This window comes from Liolophura sinensis, chromosome 9, assembly GCF_032854445.1.
Source record: "Liolophura sinensis isolate JHLJ2023 chromosome 9, CUHK_Ljap_v2, whole genome shotgun sequence".
NCBI lineage: Eukaryota > Metazoa > Mollusca > Polyplacophora > Chitonida > Chitonidae > Liolophura > Liolophura sinensis.
The window spans coordinates 5,788,988-5,810,863 of NC_088303.1; the positions used below are offsets into that span (position 1 = coordinate 5,788,988).

Consider the following 21,876-nt stretch of genomic DNA (forward strand, 5'->3'; position numbering starts at 1 on the left):
TGAAGAATGTATGATTCCTAGGTGCTTATATACATGTAGAGAATGTGTGTGAACTGACAGGCTATAGTTGTGATAGCAATCAGATCCAGAGCAAAATCAAGAGCCATTACCTAGAGCACATCATAAATTTCCACTAAAAGCAAATCATTCTTGTCAAAGCAATGACAAGAAGCAATATTGCTTGGAATCTCTTGACTCATCTGTCATATTCTGTGAATTGTTGTTATTGTAAAGTAATTCATTCATCAATTCTCGACTAAACAGTTGTCTGATGATTTCCCTTGTTTACAGAATGGCTGATTCAATAGAAAATAGCATACTGATCAAGGATTAAGCTAGCTGCCAAGGTAACATGGCATTCTGCACAGAGTGAAGTATTGTATCCGGAATATTGTGGACATGGTAATAATGCTGAGCACATCAAATGCCTTCACCTGTTAAAGTATTCAAGAGTGCCTGTTGAGAAGATGTTCTACACAACAAGGGGTGGTAAAACTACCTAGAGAAATGCTCGGATAGCCGACATTATTGATAGCCTGAAATGTGTAGTATGGAAAGAAAAGATATACCTTTGTAACACGAACAGTATTACATATTTACCAGTATATGTAGGTTTGATAGCTCAGGTTTACAATACGGAAGCATGTTTAACATGCACAACAGAGTCAAGGACAATCAAGGTTATTGTGTATTAATACATTTAAATGTATATTTATACACACTGTAACGCCTCAACCTTTTGGCATGTTTGCATGGTGTCTATTCAATATTCTGAAGGCATTCTTCTGTAGAGACTGATAAAATTATACTCCAACCTATGTTGTTTTGCCTTCAAAATCTAATTATAAATATGCATAAATTGACTGAAAGTTGCCCTTCCATTTGCGAAAAGGTAGTGGAATTAGGGTATATACAACGGCCTGTAAGGCGATAATCTGAGAAATAGGCCTGTTGTGTACAGATCAGTTAGAAACTGTAAACAATATGGACTGACAGTAAAATAGGCAGTCAAGTGCTGTGAACTTTAAACTGACAGGTTTTTGGTGAACATTGAGGTCTATTGAACTAGCGGTGTTAGAGAATATCAAAGAATGATACATGTGTGGTTAGGGGAACTTGAGTTAATCGTTCTTGTCATCACTGTGGTATTACACTGCCAGGAGGTGATGAATGTTAGGAACTAATTGTCTCAGTATTTAAAGATGTTAGGGAGAAAATGAAATTTTATCATCTGTCCATCTAGCAATGGTTAGCTAGAGAACCAATGGTACATCGTTAAGTTGCCCAGCTCCCGTGCTCATTCCTTTGTGCCACCCATTTAAAACACCTTTTTGTTGTAAATTAATTTAATATGAAGGACAAATATGAATTTCCGATAAATCACTTTCTGGTTGAGATTGCATGAAGTATGCACAGAGGTTATTTGCACAGTTATGGTAAATGGCACACATGGCCATGGATCCGTAGTCTGCAGAATTTGTGATGCGCATGAAGACTTTTTGGTTTAACTACGGTAATATAGACTGATGCGATTAGGCAAAAGTTAACGGGGAGAAATGACCATCAAAGAGTGAAAAGTAGATCTAACGGAGGTGCACTAATCCTGATAAAGGAGTGCAAATCTGTGCATGCAAAACTCCTGGGTGCCTTTAACCCAGCCAATGCAGTCTCAGCAACATGTCCGATAACGGGTGAAATTTGATTGAGCCAATGCTGAGAGCTGTGTGGCTGTGGCGTCTGGGGAGCTCTGAGCTGCGCACGTTCAATGAGTTGAGCCGTCCGCTCTTCTCTGGCCCAGCCACTTTATAGAAATTAGTTTGATAAATGAGTTAAGCCAGTTGGTTTAACGCGCGGCCTCAGATAGCCGGACTCAGGCTGGTAAGAGTACGTCACCTGGAAGGGATCAGACTGGGGAAAAGCTCGCGGGATGTCAAACTCAGATGTGAGGTGCTTGAATTGCAGCCCTACGTGCTTCATTTTATGTCTGACCAAAAAGCTGGGAAAAAAGTCCACTTTCTTCTGAGGATAGGCATCGGGAGCTTTACGATGCTAGGAGCAAAGTATAATTCCAAAAGCTTATCGGACTTGATTGTTGTTTATAACGTAGGTAAGACATGTATTGACCTTTTAAGTATTCCTTTAAGATAGAGAAAGCCTTCAGCAGATGAATAAGTTTGGTTATGTTAATTACGGTCACAGTGTTCCATGAAATCAGCGAGACAATTTGCATATTAATGACTGTATTCATGCACTCTGTTCAAAAGATGGCTAATTTTATGTAGAGCCGCTTGATTTTAACTGGTTTATTTTAGGACCTGGAAAGCAAATTGAAAGTGCTAAGAAATTGTAGACTATAAGCTAGCAGGCGTTAATCATATTAATGCCGTATAATAGTTACTGGGTATGAAATTCATTGGAAATAATTTAAACTAGATTTATCTTAAGATTTGATGTGATGTTTGGTGCTTCATGATCAAAACTTACATTAATAAGTTATTTAATCTTACACGACTATTCAGCTTTTACATTTCTCTTTTACTTAAGCATTTCCAGATATGGTCTATTCCATTTCTTTGAATAACCTACCGTAATTCTTCAACCTTTTTAACCACCACTTCAACCAATATTCTGAGAGAGAGTTGGGGTGTAGAGAAATAACCTATTCAGTTTTATGATGCATCTGACAATCTCACTCAATTTTCTTGTGGCTAAGTTTGTGGTGGCAATGATTGTTCTCCAGAGTAAACTTTTATTTACCTATTGCATCAGAAGACTTACGACACATGTTTTAACACGTGAAGTATATAATGATGATGTTATCTTGTAGTGGTTGTTGGTTTTATGTATGTATAGGTGGATGTCTCCTTTTTATCACTGAATATTTGTACTCAGAGGTGTGAAGCCGGGGACAAAGATGAAAGTTAAAATATTCATAAAATACCTTGGCTTAATCGTCATTTTACCAATATTTCACTTCAGTGTTATTGTTTTTCAGTATTGAGTAGAATTATTAATGCATTTGAGAGGTAATACATTCTTGTCATTTAGGAAACATGATTACAACATATGATTTATAACTTTTTAAGACCATGTATTTGTAACGTGCAAATTACATTACATGGCTAAGTCCTACATTATCTGCAAATTTGTAACTCTTTGTCACCATAAACTGAGTTCTGTGGTTATAAGTTGGAATGTGATGATAGTAACATTTTGTCTCATTTTAAAAAGGCAAGCATATACATGTAAATGAGTATGGCTTTATTAAAGGAGAAGAAAATTAAAATATCAATCAAATACTATTGAAAAGAGCATGCATTTTCTTGCAGGTGCATGCCACAAAACAAATTCTAATATGTACCTCAAGTTGATAAATTATAAATAAAGTCAGCACCAAAATCTGCTATGGGCCACTCCATTTTGCCTAAGAACTAGTCCTGAAGTCTTCTGTGTTAGGGGGAGAATTGCTGTCAGAAACCGCCAAAGTGAAGTTCGTACATTTCCAATAGAACTCTTCTTCCCAGAAGGCAGTGAACAGTACAGTTTGTTCTCCACTTGACGATCGGGAAACTGGAATGTTGGACATAGGTTCCAAGTTTAGATGAACAAGCCGGCAGTTTTATCGACTCTCATTGGCTGAGAGGCAACACACCCCCAGCATAAATTACAGGGTGTTAAAGATGGAGGACGTCATGGACGCAGCGATTTATGCAAGCTTTGTCATTTTCAGAGTTTGTGTGAATGGCGAGGAAAAATCGCAAAATTATACAGCAGGCACTACCAGATAGATAAAAATGTTCTGTTTTCAGGCCATAGTGTTCATGTTTTTAAGTTTTCTTCTCCTTTAAAAGTAGCAAGCAGTGAAATAAACCAGTTTTAAGAGGGTTTTTTTTTGTTCTTTGCTTATCAAAACTACAGTGTATATGTAAATGATGTATGTAGAACTTGGCACACACTGTTAAAGTTTGTCTATCAACCCGATTAACAATTGTCAGGGAAATGATTTTTTTCTACTTTTTTTCTTCTTTATTAGAATAATGTTTTAATGGATCAATTTGTCCGGAAACACACTAAGAAAGACATGTATATTTTAATATTTTTAAATAGATATTTCATGTTGATAAAATTGTTATGACTTGTGATATAATGTAATATCTGATATTCTATATATAGATGATCAGCAGCTATTTATATTTAATATCTGTAATTAGAATGACTGAATGAATGCTTGGGGATTGATGTCGTACTCTTTTGGGAAGGTCTGGCGGCAATCTGGGGATGGTCATGGTCTCCTCCTGCACCCTACTGGTACATTTTTACAATTATTGTCATATTTATACAGTCACACTTTTGAGAAATATCAGTATGCATTAGAGTATCCCTAGGCTACTACAATTCTGCCATGCAGTGCAGATTGAGTTACTAATGAACAATTTTGGATGTGCATGGTGTACTGTGCACATGTTTATCACTGTTGTCTTCCTGATTTTGGCTTCAGGCACACGCAGGCAAAGCTGGGCATCCATTACTAGTCGTGACTCGCTGTTCTCCGGGAGTAGGTGGAGACTCCGACCTATCCCCAATCCCAGCATCTCGGACACGATCTCTGACCCACGCACGCCGTTGCACAGCCCAAACTTCCGCACAGGAAGCTGGAATGATTCGTTTTTTCCAGAAGGAAACTCTCACCAGGATGACAATCTATCCATGTAAGTTCTTTCTTTCTTTACTAATTGCCACTTTAATAGACTTGCTGTAAGTTTTCTCAAATTGTGGCTGAAAGAAATTTGCATCTCCATCAGGTTATTAAGGCCGGGTTTACATGTACATCAACCTTGAAAATTGGAGCAACTGGATTTTTGGGAACTGCAAGAATCTCTGAGCATCTGAAAGGAAATGGGAACACCCGATAAGGCATTACTTTTAGTCTGTCTGTGCAGACTTTCAATCACAGACAACTGCTGTCTCAGAAGTTGTTCCAAAATGAACTTTCTTCAAATTGAAGCATCTAGTTGTATCCAGATGTGTCAATCTATGCATGCTTGCACCCAGTTAAGCACAGCTTCCACACTTGCACTTCATGCATCACATGCAATAAGTCACATGGCAGTCATGTTGCTACCCCAGAACCAACAGTCGCAGCTAGTCGTAGTCGAGCTTTACATGCACACTGAAACAGGGACTTGTCAGACATTGCTAGATGCTCACAATGGCAAAGTAATTTGAAATGTTTCAACACAAGTGTAATGTGTAGGTTATCTGTCAAGCTGGATCCTTTTTGGTCCTCTACCAGTGTACCGGTGGGGGAACTATAATAAGATCATATATACCTGGTCTGATCTGTTAGTCTTTAAGTCTGTCACGAAACCATGAGTTTTCAACCATCATAGCGGTTTATCATCTTGTATTAGAACTTGTTCCATGCGAGGCTTCGCAGTGGTAAGTCGCAGATGACTTTCAGATGATGAAAATAATGATCGTTTTTCTTCTGTCTTGGATTTTGACAGTTGTGATAATTTGGGGATGGTCATTGATAAACTCTCACATTTTTACAACAAAACTGTTGATTTTCCATTGAAACGTGTGTTCATGCATGGATGAGTTCAGGATTTGATGATTTTTTCCTACAAAATAAAAGCAGGATATACTTGGAAATTACAGAAAGTTTGCTAAATGTTTGTATATAATTTGGCCATTTCTAGATTGAAGACTGTGTAGTTTGTTTATAGATGAGGATGATATTTATTTGCGTATTTGTATTGATTATCTCTATATAGTGTGAGGTTTGCTGATGTATAACTGTTAGGGTGAGGCTTATTTGTGTCATGCTGATGATCAGTGTATAGTGCGAGGTTTGCTGACGTAGAACTTTTAGGGTGAGGCTTACTTGTGTTATACTGATGATCTCTATATAGTGTGAGGTTTGCTGACATATAACTGTTATTGTGAGGCTTACTTGTGTTACACTGATGATCACTGTATAGTTTGAGGTTTGCTGACGTGTTAAGGTGAGACTTACTTGTGTTATACTCATGATCACTGTATACTGTAAGGTTTGCTGACATGTAACCATTAGGGTGAGGCTTACTTGTGTTATACTGATGATCACTGTATAATGTGAGGTTTGCTGACGTATAGCCATTAGGATAGGACTTGTGTTATACTGATTATCTCTGTATAGTGTGAGGTTTGCTGACGTGTTAAGGTGAGGCTTACTTGTGTTATACTGATGATCACTATATAGTGTGAGGTTTGCTGACGTGTTAAGGTGAGGCTTACTTGTGTTATACTGATGATCACTGTATAGTGTGAGGTTTGCTGACGTGTTAAGGTGAGGCTTACTTGTGTTATACTGATGATCACTGTATAGTGTGAGGTTTGCTGACGTGTTAAGGTGAGGCTTACTTGTGTTATACTGATGATCACTGTATAGTGTGAGGTTTGCTGACGTGTGTTAAGGTGAGGCTTACTTGTGTTATACTGATGATCACTGTATAGTGTGAGGTTTGCTGACGTGTTAAGGTGAGGCTTACTTGTGTTATACTGATGATCACTGTATAGTGTGAGGTTTGCTGACGTGTTAAGGTGAGGCTTACTTGTGTTATACTGATGATCACTGTATAGTGTGAGGTTTGCTGACATGTGTTAGGGTGAGGCTTACTTGTGTTATACTGATGATCACTGTATACTGTAAGGTTTGCTGACGTGTGACCATTGGGGTGAGGCTTACTTGTGTTCTACTGATGATCACTGTATAATGTGAGGTTTGCTGACATATAACTGTTAGGATGGGACTTACTTGTGTTATACTGATGATCACTGTATAGTGTGAGGTTTGCTGACATGTGTTAGGGTGAGGCTTACTTGTGTTATACTGATGATCACTGTATACTGTAAGGTTTGCTTGTGTATTTGTGCTGCCATATAACCGTTTGATACATTGAGTATTGCCTATGTATACATATTTATACTGACAGTGGCCTTTCGAAGCTTTTAGTTGAAGATTTCCATGCAGGCCTAGATCTATGTTAATGGCTTTTGGGGTGATATTTAGGTGAATTGCAATGTATCATTAAAATGATAGTGAAACAAAATATGCCATATTTCATCCGTTTTTTTTTTTATTTTTTTATATTATTGTACAAAAGGATTTTAGCATGGTACATTGCTCTTTACATATTGGTAATGAAGGAAATAATAAAATTCCCCAAGAGGTATAACTTACCAGACAATTAAAGTCCCTGTATAAATAACCTGAAGAATTGCCTCTGTGATCTATTCAGTTTAATAAAGAGCTATTCAAGTTAAAAAATGTAATTTGCATTTTAAAATAAGGTTTAATAAAGAGGATCAAGATAATTGGTAGTGCTTTCCTAAATTATAACAGTGTAATTTACATGAATCATTGGTATGAATGCATGAATTCTTATTTTTGCTCTTTTTGCAGGATCATATGGTAACAAAACTTTTTCCGCTTTTTGTATGATGATTATGTCAACGATGTCAAGAACATTTATCGCATGTTCTAGTGATGTCATGGTTAAAGCCGCAACTAGCGTACTTCCAACGATGCCATTTCAGCAAAATTGCATACGTGACTTGAAATCCTAACTCTGCCTTGTTCAGAATTACATCTGGATGTTTACACATCACTGATACAAGTAAACTGTATTTACAAAAACTAACACAGCGAATGAAAATGGACCATAGCTCCTTAATGCACATCCAGTTCTAGCTTTTCCGTGGCAAAAAAGCTTCATATAACAGGTGTTTATCTTGATTTGCCTTAATTAGCCTTATAAAAGGTATCCATCTGTGACTTTCCTGGCAGTCTTTTTTAGAGAACGGCCGCAATTTAATTACCTTGTTTGTGTGTTCCATGTTCTTCTTGGTCAATCAGGCAGCACCTGCCTGGTATTCTGTTTTTTTTTTCTGTGATGAATTGTTGCTGAAACTTAATACAGCCATCGATCATGAAAACAATTAAATGGTTCACTTGTTCATTGTTTTTTTTTTTTTTTTTTTATCCAGTGTCAGCACATCGAACAGCCTATCAAATGTCAGCAGTAACCTGAGTGAAAGGTTTCGTGAGCTGTATCGCGCGTTCTCTAGCCGTACTCAGCGCTTCAAGGAGAAGACAACCCAACCGCCCACTCCCTCTTCCACTTCCAGCTATGACACTAAATCAGGTGGGTCCACAATTTGTGGGTATACTTCTGTTGTCTTTTATGATGATATATGCTGAGAGATAATGGATCTAACTATAAAAGAAGGAATCTCTGTATATATACATGTATTTCTGTCTGTTGTGTATTTCCTGCACAGCTGTTTATCTGGGATGCAGTTCTCACCTGCTGAGCCGGTATATATTGCTTACCCAAAGAAGTACTGTATATTGAGCAAAAACTGCGTGCACAAATTAGGCAAAAATGTCACAAATCTTTTAATTCAAAGGGCATAGGTTTTGACAAGCTGGCATTGTGTACAAATACAGTTATATTTAACTGTTGGATGAATACCACATTTGTATGACGTAGTTCCAGGCATGCTACATGTATTTACACCATGTGATAGATAGGATTTTTTAAACAGGTAGTAGTTAAACAGAACCAGTAGTTAAAATCTAGATTCATTATTTAAATAGGCTTCAGTTGAAATTATTAAATATCTGAATGGAATTTATTAAAACTTATTAACTGTTTTTAAGTTATTGAAAAGTTATATTTGAAATAAGAGCAAAATGAACAGCTGTGCTTTGTGGCAGAGGTTTATGGTCCGTGCAGCTTGATGGTGTAATATTTGCATTTGTGCAATTTGTGCTGTTCTGTAACCTCATCTTGTTGTTGCCTTACTGATTACCATGGTGAACGTTCCATATGCTTGTGGTTACTTGTTTCTGCATGGGTGATTTGCTGTCATTGATATCAGCATATAAACAACAGTAAAACTTCTGCCTAAGATGTAATGGTGATGGACTTACTAAGTATTGATTCAAAGCAGATTCATCATCAATAGCAGCATTCAGGTATTGATGCATTGAAATTACAGCATGGTTTATGTATTATGGGCTATATTGCAGCCTTTAAATACTTGCATGTGCAGGTACCGTACTGCTAGGCTCAGGGTATTTTTTCTTGATCAGGCAGTCAACATCCCATTTTGAGTTTTGAATCAATGAAACCAGAGACCTGCACATTAGCAATTAGGCTTGCTTTCAAATATGTTACGTAATGTTATTTGAGTGCCATTAAACAGTCTGAAAATGGGAAGAGTTTCCCATGCAAAATAATTGTGACCTACGCTTTGCTAGACTATTGTTTGAGCACAGCGATGAAGTGTTACTCATTCATTGTAAAATAATAAGGCTTATTTCAGCTTCGATTAGAGCCCTTATTGCACCGCAGAAGGTATGCCATTCATTTTGTCTTGCTACTCATATGGCACAAAAGCTTTAGCTTGCTCTCAGTTTACCCTAATATATCTTGACCAGTTTTTACCTTCCCAGGTTCACCTTCCGTCAGAACATGCAGTTTACTGTGGACTAACACACATACATGCCTGATTAAAGGCACTTGCCTAATTCAGTTAAAGATGTCAATTCCATGACATTAATGTCTGATCTTGCTTCAGGACAGCACCTTTCCCACCATGCTGTTTTCATATGATCCTTTAGCGACATCATGATCACAGTTAAGCTAATTAGCCTAGTTTGGTTCATAATTTCACCGCTGTGTTCAACAGTTTAATGTACAAAAAGATAAATTATTCTTGTCAAATAAACTTGCAAAAAACTTTTACCATTTTGCAAATCAGCATTTATTCCTTAATAATGTCTTGTGCAAAAATACATATGAAAATTACATTGATTATAGTCATTTTTCTTTGCATGCTTTGAAGTGAGTCAGATTCCAGTAAATTTAGCAGTTTTTCTTAGGTGAACAGTGTGACTTAGAAAGAGTATTGGGGTTTTGTACATACAGTTCAGCTTTTCTCAGGATCTGTGCAAACATATGTACTTTTATACAGGACTGAAGGGTCGATGTTAATTTCCCCTACTTTTTCGCAAATTGAATAATCATGAGAATGTACAAATGAGGTTGAGAAACTTTTGAGAAGCTCTGAGGAGCAGTAATGGTTAGCTACTTTGTTCCACATGATCTGAGAAAGTTGATTATCATTTAGCTGCCCTGCACTCCTGCGATAGTAATTCTGGGTCAATGTGCTCTTGCTGATTTGGAGAGAATATTTATAGAGTTTTGATTTTGGTGAGAGTGGCAATATTTGTTTTATCAGATCTGCCATTGTAAACCAATATCTCATCCAGAAATGTGCTCCAGACAAATTACAAGCTCTTTATGCAGTTGGGGCCGATTCCGATAATTGACGTAAATCGACCGGTAGAATTACTCCATTGGGAAGGCTATTGAAACCACTGATGAAGGAATTATTCAAGGCACGCAATCTGTGGTCTGCGAGAAAATATTTTTACATGAAGATTATGGATATTTTTTTCCTTCAGATTTCTTGAAAATGATCAAAGCAGCAAAAAATGTGTTAATTGTTTGGGAAGTGTCTCTGAGGAATTTAAAGTTTTCTTAGAGTCAAGTAGGATAGAGAGGTTGATCCTGTGGCTGCTGGTGACCGTTGTGTCCAGAAGTTTACTCATTGTTGAATGCTGGTGATAGATCAGAGACTCCATTAGCTCAGAAAACTCCCATTGAGGTTTCACATTACCATTCTTAACCTTATTTTAGGTCTCATGGGAGTGGGATAATGGTTTTGGAAACCTTGAACCAACAGTATGGCCTTACTCTGTCTTATGATCAAGAGCAATTAGGAAGCATATTACGGTGCTGTTATTAGCTCTAGCAAATCATACTGAACATGCGTATTTCTAATTGGATGTGCAGCCATTTCTGCAATGGATGATGATGATGATGGACCCCAGCAGAGACGTCGCCTGGACTCGCTGATTCCCTCGGCCTCGCACAGCGATGACATGTCCGGCTCCGAGAAAAATGCTGACCTTTGGGTGGAGGTCGGTGGCTGTAAGATGAGACTGCCCTCCTGTTGCCGTAGGTTACGATTCCCAACCACGCTGGACCCTCAAGGTCAGTCTGTGACTTATAATGTTATCACTGAAGAATAAATATTTTTTCTCGAGGATTATGTATTTGCAGGTTTCAGATTGATGTATTTCATAAAAGATATATACAAACGTGAAAATTAAACAAAAAAAGTGATTGATAGTTATACACAACAAAAATAAAATGGTGTACTTTAGACCATAGTCTTCATGTATGTAAACTACAGTGCTCACTTCTTCTTCTGCATGTATGTGTACCTTCAGTTTCTTCAGCAACATACTTGTATGTTTATCTCTTTGAATGGTGAATTACAGGTTGGCCAGTTTGTGTGATAAATCCATGATCTATGTAGTCTGTGACACACCCATTGTCCTGGAATTACCAAGACCTTTATCACTACAGGCCAATTTCTGTGACACACCCAGTGTGCTGGTATTACCAAGACCTTTATCTCTAGCAGCCAATTTCTGTGACACACCCATTGTCCTGGAATTTCCAAGATGTCTATCTCTTCCAGCCACTTTCTGTGACACACCCATTGTCCTGGAATTACCAAGACCTTATCTCTACCAGCCAATTTCTGTGACACACCCATTGTACAGTTCATACAGTACCTCTACCAGCAAATTTGTGTGATTTACTCATTGTCCAGGTATTTCTAAGATATACCTTTACTGGCAAATTTGTGTGGTGTACCCATTTTCGGACACTTACAAGACATACCTCTACCAGCAAATTTGTGTGGTATACCCATTGTCCAGGTATTTCCAATACATATTTGTATCAGCAAATTTGCATGTCATATACAGTGTACTTTTTGCCAAGGTATTCATCTTACATATATCTTTGAACGAGCTTCTTTGTCATATCTGTTTTGGTATTGACCATCTTGTTTGCCTTTATTATACCCACCTCAGCAAAGTGAGTTTGTGGTAGGGGACTGGAATCACCCTGTTTGTAGACATGATTTTGTCCATGTATCTCCTCCCAAACTACTTTGCCAATTTCAGTGAAACTTACCATACATTTTTCCTCTCATCTGAACTTGTGCATCCTAAAGTTTAATGGCACTTGGGCTATTATTTTCATAATTACCTCATTTAGAAATTTGCATAATACTGCTTTCCATGTGTCCAGATTTTGTCCATGTATCACCTCCCAATCTACTGCTCCGATTTTCATGAAACTTACCATACACCTTGCCTGTCATTTGAACTTGTGCAGCCTGGCAGCCCAGGACTTTGTGTAATGGTGTTTTTCCATGTATTTAGATTTTGCAACTCTTTTGAAAGTACTGAACCTATTTCCATAAAGCACATATCTTCCCTATCATCTAAACTTGTGCATGCTTAATTTAATTAAGTAATTGATACACTTAACGAATGGCCCATGAAACAGTCTATATGAAGCCTAACTAAGCAGTTTGATGTTCTGCCATTTCTTTTAAGGTTTGCTTGTTTTTTTTTTATTTTTGGAAATGTTGGCGGATGGAAGGTGGGTATTTTGGTCATCCGAATTCTAGTTTCCCCCTTTGTAATAATGTTGACTGAAAATACACAGACCTGAAATGACCCATAAAACAGCTTTAGTTACACATCCAAACTTTCGTGCATGAAGATGGGCCTTACCTTGCAGAACCAACTGGTTGGAGCTTTGTACTGCTCAGTTGATACAGCCTGGTACATGTTGATTAACAACCAGTCAGTTTTTTGCAGTAATACATTTACTGTAGTATTTACGTACCATTTGGTTACAGTTCATTGTTGGATGATTCCAGCCTACTGCAGTAAGTAACTGATTTATTGATACCAGCTGGTAACAGCTTGGTTACATTCAGTTACGGCTTTGTTTTGAACTTGTCGGTATGATATGGTAGTGAACGTCCAGTTATACCCCAGTGTGTTACAACCTGAGGAACTGTCATTGAGGGTGTGCTTGATCCCTCCTTGCAGCATCACTTAGCTCAGTTGGTATAAACCAACCTGTTACCATGTGGTGTGGGTTGGGCAGAGTTTGCCTGTGTAAATAGTGCTACTTCAGACTGAATTATTAAACTTCTTGCCAGTCTGTATATGGGAACATCTGCCAGCAGCCTGTGGATGGTAGTGTGTTTCCCCTGGGCTCTGCATGGTTTCCTCCCACCAAAATGCTGACCCGCTGTTGTATAAATGAAATATTCTTGATTATGATATTAACACCAAGCAGATCAATAAATTAATGAATTATTAAAATCATGTCATGCACACCAAGAAAATGACAGGAAGATTCGGAAAGATCGGTTTGGAAAAAACACCATTAAATTTGATTGCTAGTTTTTCAAGACATTTTGCTTGATGTGATGCTCATGTCAACATGTTGTTATGTAAATACTAGTGATAACAATAATATCTGCTGTTATTTGTTTAATGTCACCCAGTCAAATTTTCAGTTAGACTATTTTTCCTTTAGGTCTTGAAAACAGTATGTAGAGCCGTATTACATGTATATTACCTATAGTATCATGTGTCACAAATATATGACTTTCCTCATGTTTGAACTGGCATAAATTAACACATTTACATTGAAGAGAATATAAATATTAACCATATGTGGTTTTATCAAGATGGCTGATTAAGTGAGACCATATATATGCATACAAAAATATGACATAAATGGCCAAAGAAAGATTGACTCTGTATAAGGACAAATGTGAGTGCTGCAGGGAGGCAGATTTGATATCTAGTCATGCAGTTTTTGCCTCAATATATGACGGATGAAATAATGGGGCAAGTGATCTGTGATCAACGAAAAGCCATATAAAATTTAAAGTGAAGAGTTTAGTTAGCACGCAATTTAAGACATGATATACTTTGTATATACATGGGCTCAATCTGGAAATAAATTATGATTTTAGGAAAGTGATTCACAGATTATTTTGTTTTCTTTTTTTTTTAACCCTTCTTGGATTTGAAAACACAGATACATGTAGGTGTAAAACTGGACATGATCTGGTTCAGTAAGCTGGTATATTTTTATATGTTAGAATCAAAATGGAAACCTTGAGTTAAGGTTTTGACAATTATTGGTAATTGAAACATCTGGCATCTGCTAGCATGATATTTTAATGTGATACTATGAATACTGCCAACCTTATCCTGCACACATACCGGTATATAATGTCAGTGCTAATCAAGGTTGTAAAAGAATTGGATGCTTGCATTGTCTTTGAATGTTAGTCTGACTTACATGTATAGCAGATCCAAAATATATATGTAGAAGCGTGAAGCTAATAGCGGTCACGACCAGTGCTAGTTGGGGTTGTCCATATGCAGATCTGTCATGTATAAGATAGATGGGTGTTCATAACAGTGGTGATTAGTGTTGGGAGTCTGTGATGAATGCTGTCTTGGTCATTCATCAGTAGCCTTCATACAGCTGATCTGTATCTTTGGCACCGCACTGGCACCACAGCTAAGCGATCGGTTTACCAGTTTCTCATAATTGTTGAAATGTACATGTAGATGTGCAGTGTGTGGTTAACACTAGCTGGAGGCCCTTGTTTTCTGTTGGGTTAAATGAGTATGTGCAATTAATGAAGCCCCTTGTGTTAAATAAATCTGTGTGCATTGCGGTGCCCGTTGTGTTACATGAATGTGGGGTATATGTATTGGGCTTTGACTTCGTACTTAAGAATGTTTCAGTCACAGCGACAAGGAAACAGGTGTGTGTTCTTATATTGTGTCTTCTTGTGGCAGGGTGAGTCCTTGCTGCACTGAAGTATTATGCCAAAAGACACCAAACATGACACCCCACTCAGTCACATTACATGTATACTGATGCTGGGCCAACCAGACCCGCCTTTGATCCCAGGCCTCCTGACTTCAAGGCGGACAATCTAACCATTAGACCACTAGAGTGGTCAAGGTCTTGTGGTACATTACAATGTAAAATAATGTGTGCCATATGGCTGCACCCCTGTATTTCATTGATACAACTGTGTCTGGGATATCAAATGTACAGTTTATTTATTTCCGATTGTTTCAGAAACATTGTACGTGTTGTGGTTGTCGATTGTCACTCTGGCATTTTTATACAATGTCTGGTGCATCCCGTTACGTGGCGTCTTTCCCTACCAGACCGATGACAACGTCTACCATTGGCTGACAGTCGACTACATCTGTGACTTCATCTACCTGATTGATATCCTCATCTTCAAAGTTAGAATCCGCTTTACCAACAATGGAATCCTGGAGGTGAGATCACTCTACATTGTACCTTGTAGTACAAACCGTATAAAAAATTCTTTTTAAAATGAATAGAATTGTAAGAATAGAGCAAGACAAGTACTGGTAACATATACATATCATGTCCAAAATTCTAAGGTCTTATACAGTGTCAGTAGTTAAAACTTTCAGCTTAACGTGAATTGGCCATGGTGTACAATGTATAAATCATGGAAAAAAAACTGTGAATGACACCATATACTGATAATATGAATGTTTAAATAACAGAATTATTATCCGTCTACAATTCACCCATTTGTCTTCCCTTCTTCAGACTGACAGAAAATTAACACGAAAACATTACATGGGCAAGTTCATGTTCAGGGTGAGTTAAATTACTTTGTTTCTTCATGTGAGCATTTTTGTAATGTTAGTCTTAGTTATTCCGATAGACTTACACTCTATCTGCATGATTTTATGTGCAAGAATATGGTTATGATTTGAGATTACATCCAGACTCTTTGAAGATTATATACTGAAAAAGATGACAGCAGTATGATGGGCGTACACATGCCCTGGGGGTAGTAGTCACTGAGGGGTCTATATCATTCTCTCTGTACACCACAAGACTGAGCCCCCTACTGAGATTGCTATGGTCAAGTCCGTTCCTCTGCAAGCTTTTTTTTTTGGCTTAATTTCCTCCCACGTAGGCAGAAACAGTAGCCTGCTTATATAATGGCCAGTTACTTCCAGCTGGCTGTTTACATTAAGGCCACAACACTTAAAGTCATTGTTTTGTGGCTGGAATAAGTGATCTTTCGGAAGAGAATATAAAAGAAAACTTAAAAATGATCTAACTGTGGGAAATGTGGACTGGCCCAGCAATACTTTTGTTGAAAACATAGTTACATGATCTGAAGACTTGGAAACCACAAGAAAATAATAAAATAACAAGATTGGGAATTATTTTTATTTCTTGTTTAGATTGTTTAGTATTAGCTCACCTGTGAAATACAAAATAAAATTGATGTTGCTTAAGCTGGCCCCTGAATAATTCAGACAACTTATAAACCTTAATGGCTTTCTTTTACAGATGGATGTATTGAGCTTGTTGCCATTGGACTTCTTCTACTTCTGGGTGGGCTTTAACCCCTGGCTGCGGCTTCCTCGCTTTTTGAAAGTAAGTAGTTGTAGTCATATTCTTATGAACGTATCGGTAGGATGGTAGCATAGGTAGGATGGGAGAATAGGCCGGATGGTAGCATAGGCAGGATGGTAGCATAGGCAAGAGGGTGGAATAGGCAGGATGCGAGAATAGGCAGGATGGGAGAGTAGGCAGGATGGGAGAATAGGCCGGATGGTAGCATAGGCAGGATGGTAGCATAGGCAGGATGGTAGCATAGGCAAGATGGTGGAATAGGCAGGATGGGAGAATAGGCAGGATGGGAGAGTAGGCAGGATGGGAGAGTAGGCAAGATGGGAGAATAGGCAGGATGGTAGCATAGGCAGGATGGTAGCATAGGCAAGATGGTGGAATAGGCAGGATGGGAGAATAGGCAGGATGGGAGAGTAGGCAGGATGGGAGAATAGGCCGGATGGTAGCATAGGCCGGATGGTAGCATAAGCAGGATGGCAGCATAGGCAAGATGGTGGAATAGGCAGGATGGGAGAATAGGCAGGATGGGAGAGTAGGCAGGATGGGAGAGTAGGCAAGATGGGAGAATAGGCAGGATGGTAGCATAGGCAGGATGGTAGCATAGGCAAGAGGGTGGAATAGGCAGGATGCGAGAATAGGCAGGATGGGAGAGCAGGCAGGATGGGAGAATAGGCAGGATGGGAGAGTAGGCAGGATGGGAGAGTAGGCAGGATGGGAGAATGTAAGTCATGTGTGGAAAAGTTTGTCAGTTGAATTAACTTGCCAAAGGTTGATCTCTTACGTCAGAGCCTTACAGGCACTCAAGTTTCCACCCTTACAATTCTGAGTGCGATTGTACAAGTCAGACATTCTTGAGCATGGCATTAAACAACAGTCAAATCAGATTTTGGCTAACTTGTGATAAGTAATTTGCACGGAAATTATAGACCAATTAAATACTGATCAAATTTATTGGGGGGGACCAAAATAATCCAGGAAGCAATTAATCTTTGTTCCTGTTATAAAGAACAAATCAAACAGGAGAAAACTTTCATCAAAGTCCTTATGTCTGTCACTGGCAAGAAAATAATCATCTGCTTTTATTTGCTATAATAAAAGCTCAGATATAAATATCTTCACATCAGTGCCAATACTAATGAGTCATTATTTATATCTTTGAATGTACCTCGATGCACATTTTGGCTCATTTGGTGGTTTTACATTTTAGCTTCAGACCTTTTTGGAATTTTTCGACCGATGTGATCAGAAAGCCAAGTCTGGGCATGTCATCAGGTAAGCACAAACCGCGTGAGCATATTCAAACTACCTTGGTGATCCATGCTGTTGGTTTGCTGGATTAAATAATACATGTACATGTAGGTGATCATTCTTTGTCTAAAAGTGACATTAAACATGTCATGAGTAAGGACCTTGAAAGCCCTTTAAAAATAGTTTGTGGATGCAGTGTTGGTGGTGGTGTGTAGGTTTAACAATAACAGTACTCCTCTAACTCATATAAATTTCAGTATTCCTTGGGGTCAGCATTCCATTTTCTGTAAATTCCCACAAAAATCGATAGACTTTCTACATTAGCCACTTGATCAGGTTACACGGACATATCCCATATGTTAAGTGTACCTTTGATATTACTGTTAGAATGTTAGTTTGAGAGTAGAAGGTCACCTAATCTATCTTAATGTTGCACCCTAAGTGACCCCTGTGTCCACGTGCCGTGCCCTGCCATTATGGTTTGAAGGTGGCTCTTAACAGGCAACAATCTCTCAGACAGCCCAATCAATACGCAGCTTTTAATATTCGCCTGTCGTTTTCCTCAGTGTACAAGGTTAACATCTCTGGCTGTTTATCTACATGTGAATTTATCTACATGCTGTGTGGCAGTATTATTGCTAAAGATTTATCAGGAATGGAAACAACCCTGGAGGAATTTGAGTGGCTGGGATTTGGGTGTTTTAAGTATGTCATTACTTGGAATTTAGAAGAATATGTAGGGTTGCTTTGTGGGGCAATTCAATGGGGCCCTTTTACAATGCATCTTCCGATGTGACATACATGTAGTGAAGACACAAAAAAAAGGAAAGAAACGCAGTGAAATAATTAAAACATTCATTCATACATTCATCATGGTACATGACGGGCTCCTATGACACAAAAGGAAATAACTTTCTTTTTGTTCTTTTGACTTCTCTTCAACTGGGTTGAATCTTAAGTTTGATCATATGAATGGGAATTTCCTTGGTTGGTAGTTTGATCAATTCAGCATGTCAAACAAACCATAAAAGCTCCTGTCGATACTTACCACTGGTCATGATGAAGTCGACTGCCAGACATATTCATAAATTGGTTGATTGAACTTGTTTGGTCTGTAGTGTTTCTTGTTTAATAGAAGGAGGCATTCAGTGTCTGACTTGACAATGGCATAGACTGGCTGTTCCTGATTTCCAGTATAAACTCATTCCACTTTGAATTTTGAGATTGCGTTGACTTTGGGTTGTTGTTCACTAGCAGCTAGACTAAAGTGTTGATGTGGGCCTGTAGTGGTTTCTACACCTGGCACTTGTCTGGTTTTTATACACTGTCACTTCATGTCCTGAAATTCTTCAACCCTTTTGCATGTTTCCAAGGTGTTTATTGAAGCGTATTCTGAAGGCAGTATTGGGTGTAGACTGACAAAATTATACTTTTTGTGAAACCCTAAAATTGATTAATCCAACCATTGTAGTTTTGTCTCAAAAATAAAATTTAAAAATGCACAAATTGCACTGAAACTTGCTCCTTCATATGCAAAAAGGTTGAGGAAATATGGGTCTATTACCCTCACACCATTTAAAGAGAAATAACTTCATGTATTGCAGTAATACATGTACATGTACATAAATATGTTAAGCTGATTCTCGACGTGGTGTTTTGGGGCGTTATTTTAGATAATTTAAATTTGGCTAGGTTAATCTTTTTGATAAACTGTTAATTTCACACCAAACAAGATACAAAGTTCCCATGAGTTCTTGAAATCCTTGAAAGTATATGAATATTTTCAAAAACTGTCATTGAAAATAAGTTTTACTTTTGGAGAAGTCCGTGGAAGAGATTGGTTTGTAAATGTTAAAAATCATACTGCATTGATTATATCTGAAATACAGTGATAATCAGCCTACAGAAATAATATCCATCAACCTCCACATAAAGGTTTGTACTTTTATCTGAATTGTCCTTGAATGTACTGTAAAACAAAGGATATTATATGTTTGAAAAATATTATCAGATTTGTGACTTGCAGATATATCAGATTGATTGCAGTATTTGGTGTTGAAGTCTGACAGTTGTTTAATTGCCTTCCATTGCAGAGTGGTAAAAACAATGACATACATGCTCTACCTGATTCACATAGAAACTTGTGGCTATTATGCTGTGTCCAAGTATCAGGGCATCGCCTCCAACCGCTGGGTATACAACGGAGAGGGAATTGCGTAAGTTAAAAAACATCATATGGTATCATGTGATTGCATGGTGACACTACCAAGTCAATAATTTAGATGTGGTCTGTACAGTTTGCCATGTAATGCCTATCTGTCATCATGTGATGGTGTTATGCATTTAGTTATACTGAAGAATTGCTGTGTAACAGATGGTTGCTGTGGATGGGTGAGGGGAATGGGGACGGGCCAGCAGAGGACATTGGGACCCAGGGATTCAGGACTGATTCAGTTTCTGATTAACACTGATGGTGGAAATACATTATACTCATGTTTTATCAGCATGCTTCCTTCGTGCTCTGCTCAGTTCATTAAATCATAAATATTAAGCTTTATTAAATAGTGTATTTCAAATAAAGTTTGGTATGTAAAACTTTCAGAAAGTAAAATGATACCAACTCAAGTTTCTCTAACAAGAAATTAATCAAACTTTAAGAGAAGGTCTTAATTGGCTCTACATGGTAGATGAATCAATCAAACTTCACAAGGTCTTAATTGGCCCTGCATGGTAGGTGAATCAATCAAACTTCACAAGAAGGTCTTAATTGGCCCTGCATGGCAGATGAATCAGTCAAACTTTACAAGAAGGTCTTAATTGGCTCTGCATGGTAGATGAATCAGTCAAACTTCGCAAGGTCTTCATTGGCTCTACATAGTAGATGATTCAGTCAAACTTTACAAGAAGGTCTTAATTGGTTCTGCATGGTAGATGAATCAATCAAACTTCACAAAAAGGTCTTAATTTGCTCTGCATTGTAGATGAATCAATGAAACTTCACAAGAAGGTCTTAATTGCCTCTGCATAGTAGATGAATTAGTCAAACCTCACAAGGTCTTAATTTGCTCTGCATGGTAGATGAATCAATCAAACTTCACAAGAAGGTCTTAATTGGCTCTACATTGTAGATGAATCAATCAAACTTCACAAGAAGGTCTTAATTGGCTCTACATGGTAGATGAATCAATCAAACTTCACAAGAAGGTCTTAATTGGCTCTGCATGGGAGGTGAATCAATCAAACTTCACAAGAAGGTCTTAATTGGCTCTACATGGTAGATGAATCAATTAAACTTCACAAGAAGGTCTTAATTGGCTCTACATAGTAGATGAATCAATCAAACTTCACAAGAAGGTCTTAATTGGCTCTACATGGTAGATGAATCAATCAAACTTCACAAGAAGGTCTTAATTGGCTCTGCATGGGAGGTGAATCAATCAAACTTCACAAGAAGGTCTTAATTGGCTCTACATGGTAGATGAATCAATCAAACTTCACAAGAAGGTCTTAATTGGCTCTGCATGGTATATGAATCAATCAAACTTCACAAGAAGGTCTTAATTGGCTCTACATAGTAGATGAATCAATCAAACTTCACAAGAAGATCTTAATTGGCTCTACATGGTAGATGAATCAATCAAACTTCACAAGAAGGTCTTAATTGGCTCTACATGGTGGATGAATCAATCAAACTTCACAAGAAGGTCTTAACTGGCTCTGCATGGTAGATGAATCAGTCAAACTTCACAAGGTCTTAATTGGCTCTGCATAGTAGATGAATCAATCAAACTTCACAAGAAGGTCTTAATTGGCTCTACATGGTAGATGAATCAATCAAACTTCACAAGAAGGTCTTAATTGGCACTACATGGTAGATGAATCAATCAAACTTCATAAGAAGGTCTTAATTGGCTCTGCATGGTAGGTGAATCAATCAAACTTCACAAGCTCTTAATTGGCTCTGCATAGTAGATGAATCAATCAAACTTCACAAGAAGGTCTTAATTGGCTCTACATGGTAGATTAATCAATCAAACTTCACAAGAAGGTCTTAATTGACTCTACATGGTAGATGAATCAATCAAACTTCACAGGAAGATCTTAATTGGCTCTACATGGTAGATGAATCAATCAAACTTCACAAGAAGGTCTTAATTGGCTCTACATGGTAGGTGAATCAATC

General features: G+C 37.9%; 1 protein-coding gene across 1 annotated transcript in view; it reads left to right on the plus strand.

The window, feature by feature from the left end:
• The window catches only part of LOC135475057 (cyclic nucleotide-gated cation channel beta-3-like), a 60,902-nt gene that overhangs the window by 19,553 nt on the left and 19,473 nt on the right, over positions 1-21,876 (plus strand). Inside the window, exons 2-9 of the mRNA XM_064754798.1 lie at positions 4,499-4,709; positions 8,032-8,189; positions 10,911-11,111; positions 15,111-15,319; positions 15,624-15,674; positions 16,383-16,469; positions 17,653-17,717; positions 19,787-19,909. Of these exons, the coding sequence (XP_064610868.1) occupies positions 4,499-4,709; positions 8,032-8,189; positions 10,911-11,111; positions 15,111-15,319; positions 15,624-15,674; positions 16,383-16,469; positions 17,653-17,717; positions 19,787-19,909 (1,105 nt within the window). The remainder of the gene's footprint in view (positions 1-4,498; positions 4,710-8,031; positions 8,190-10,910; positions 11,112-15,110; positions 15,320-15,623; positions 15,675-16,382; positions 16,470-17,652; positions 17,718-19,786; positions 19,910-21,876) is intronic.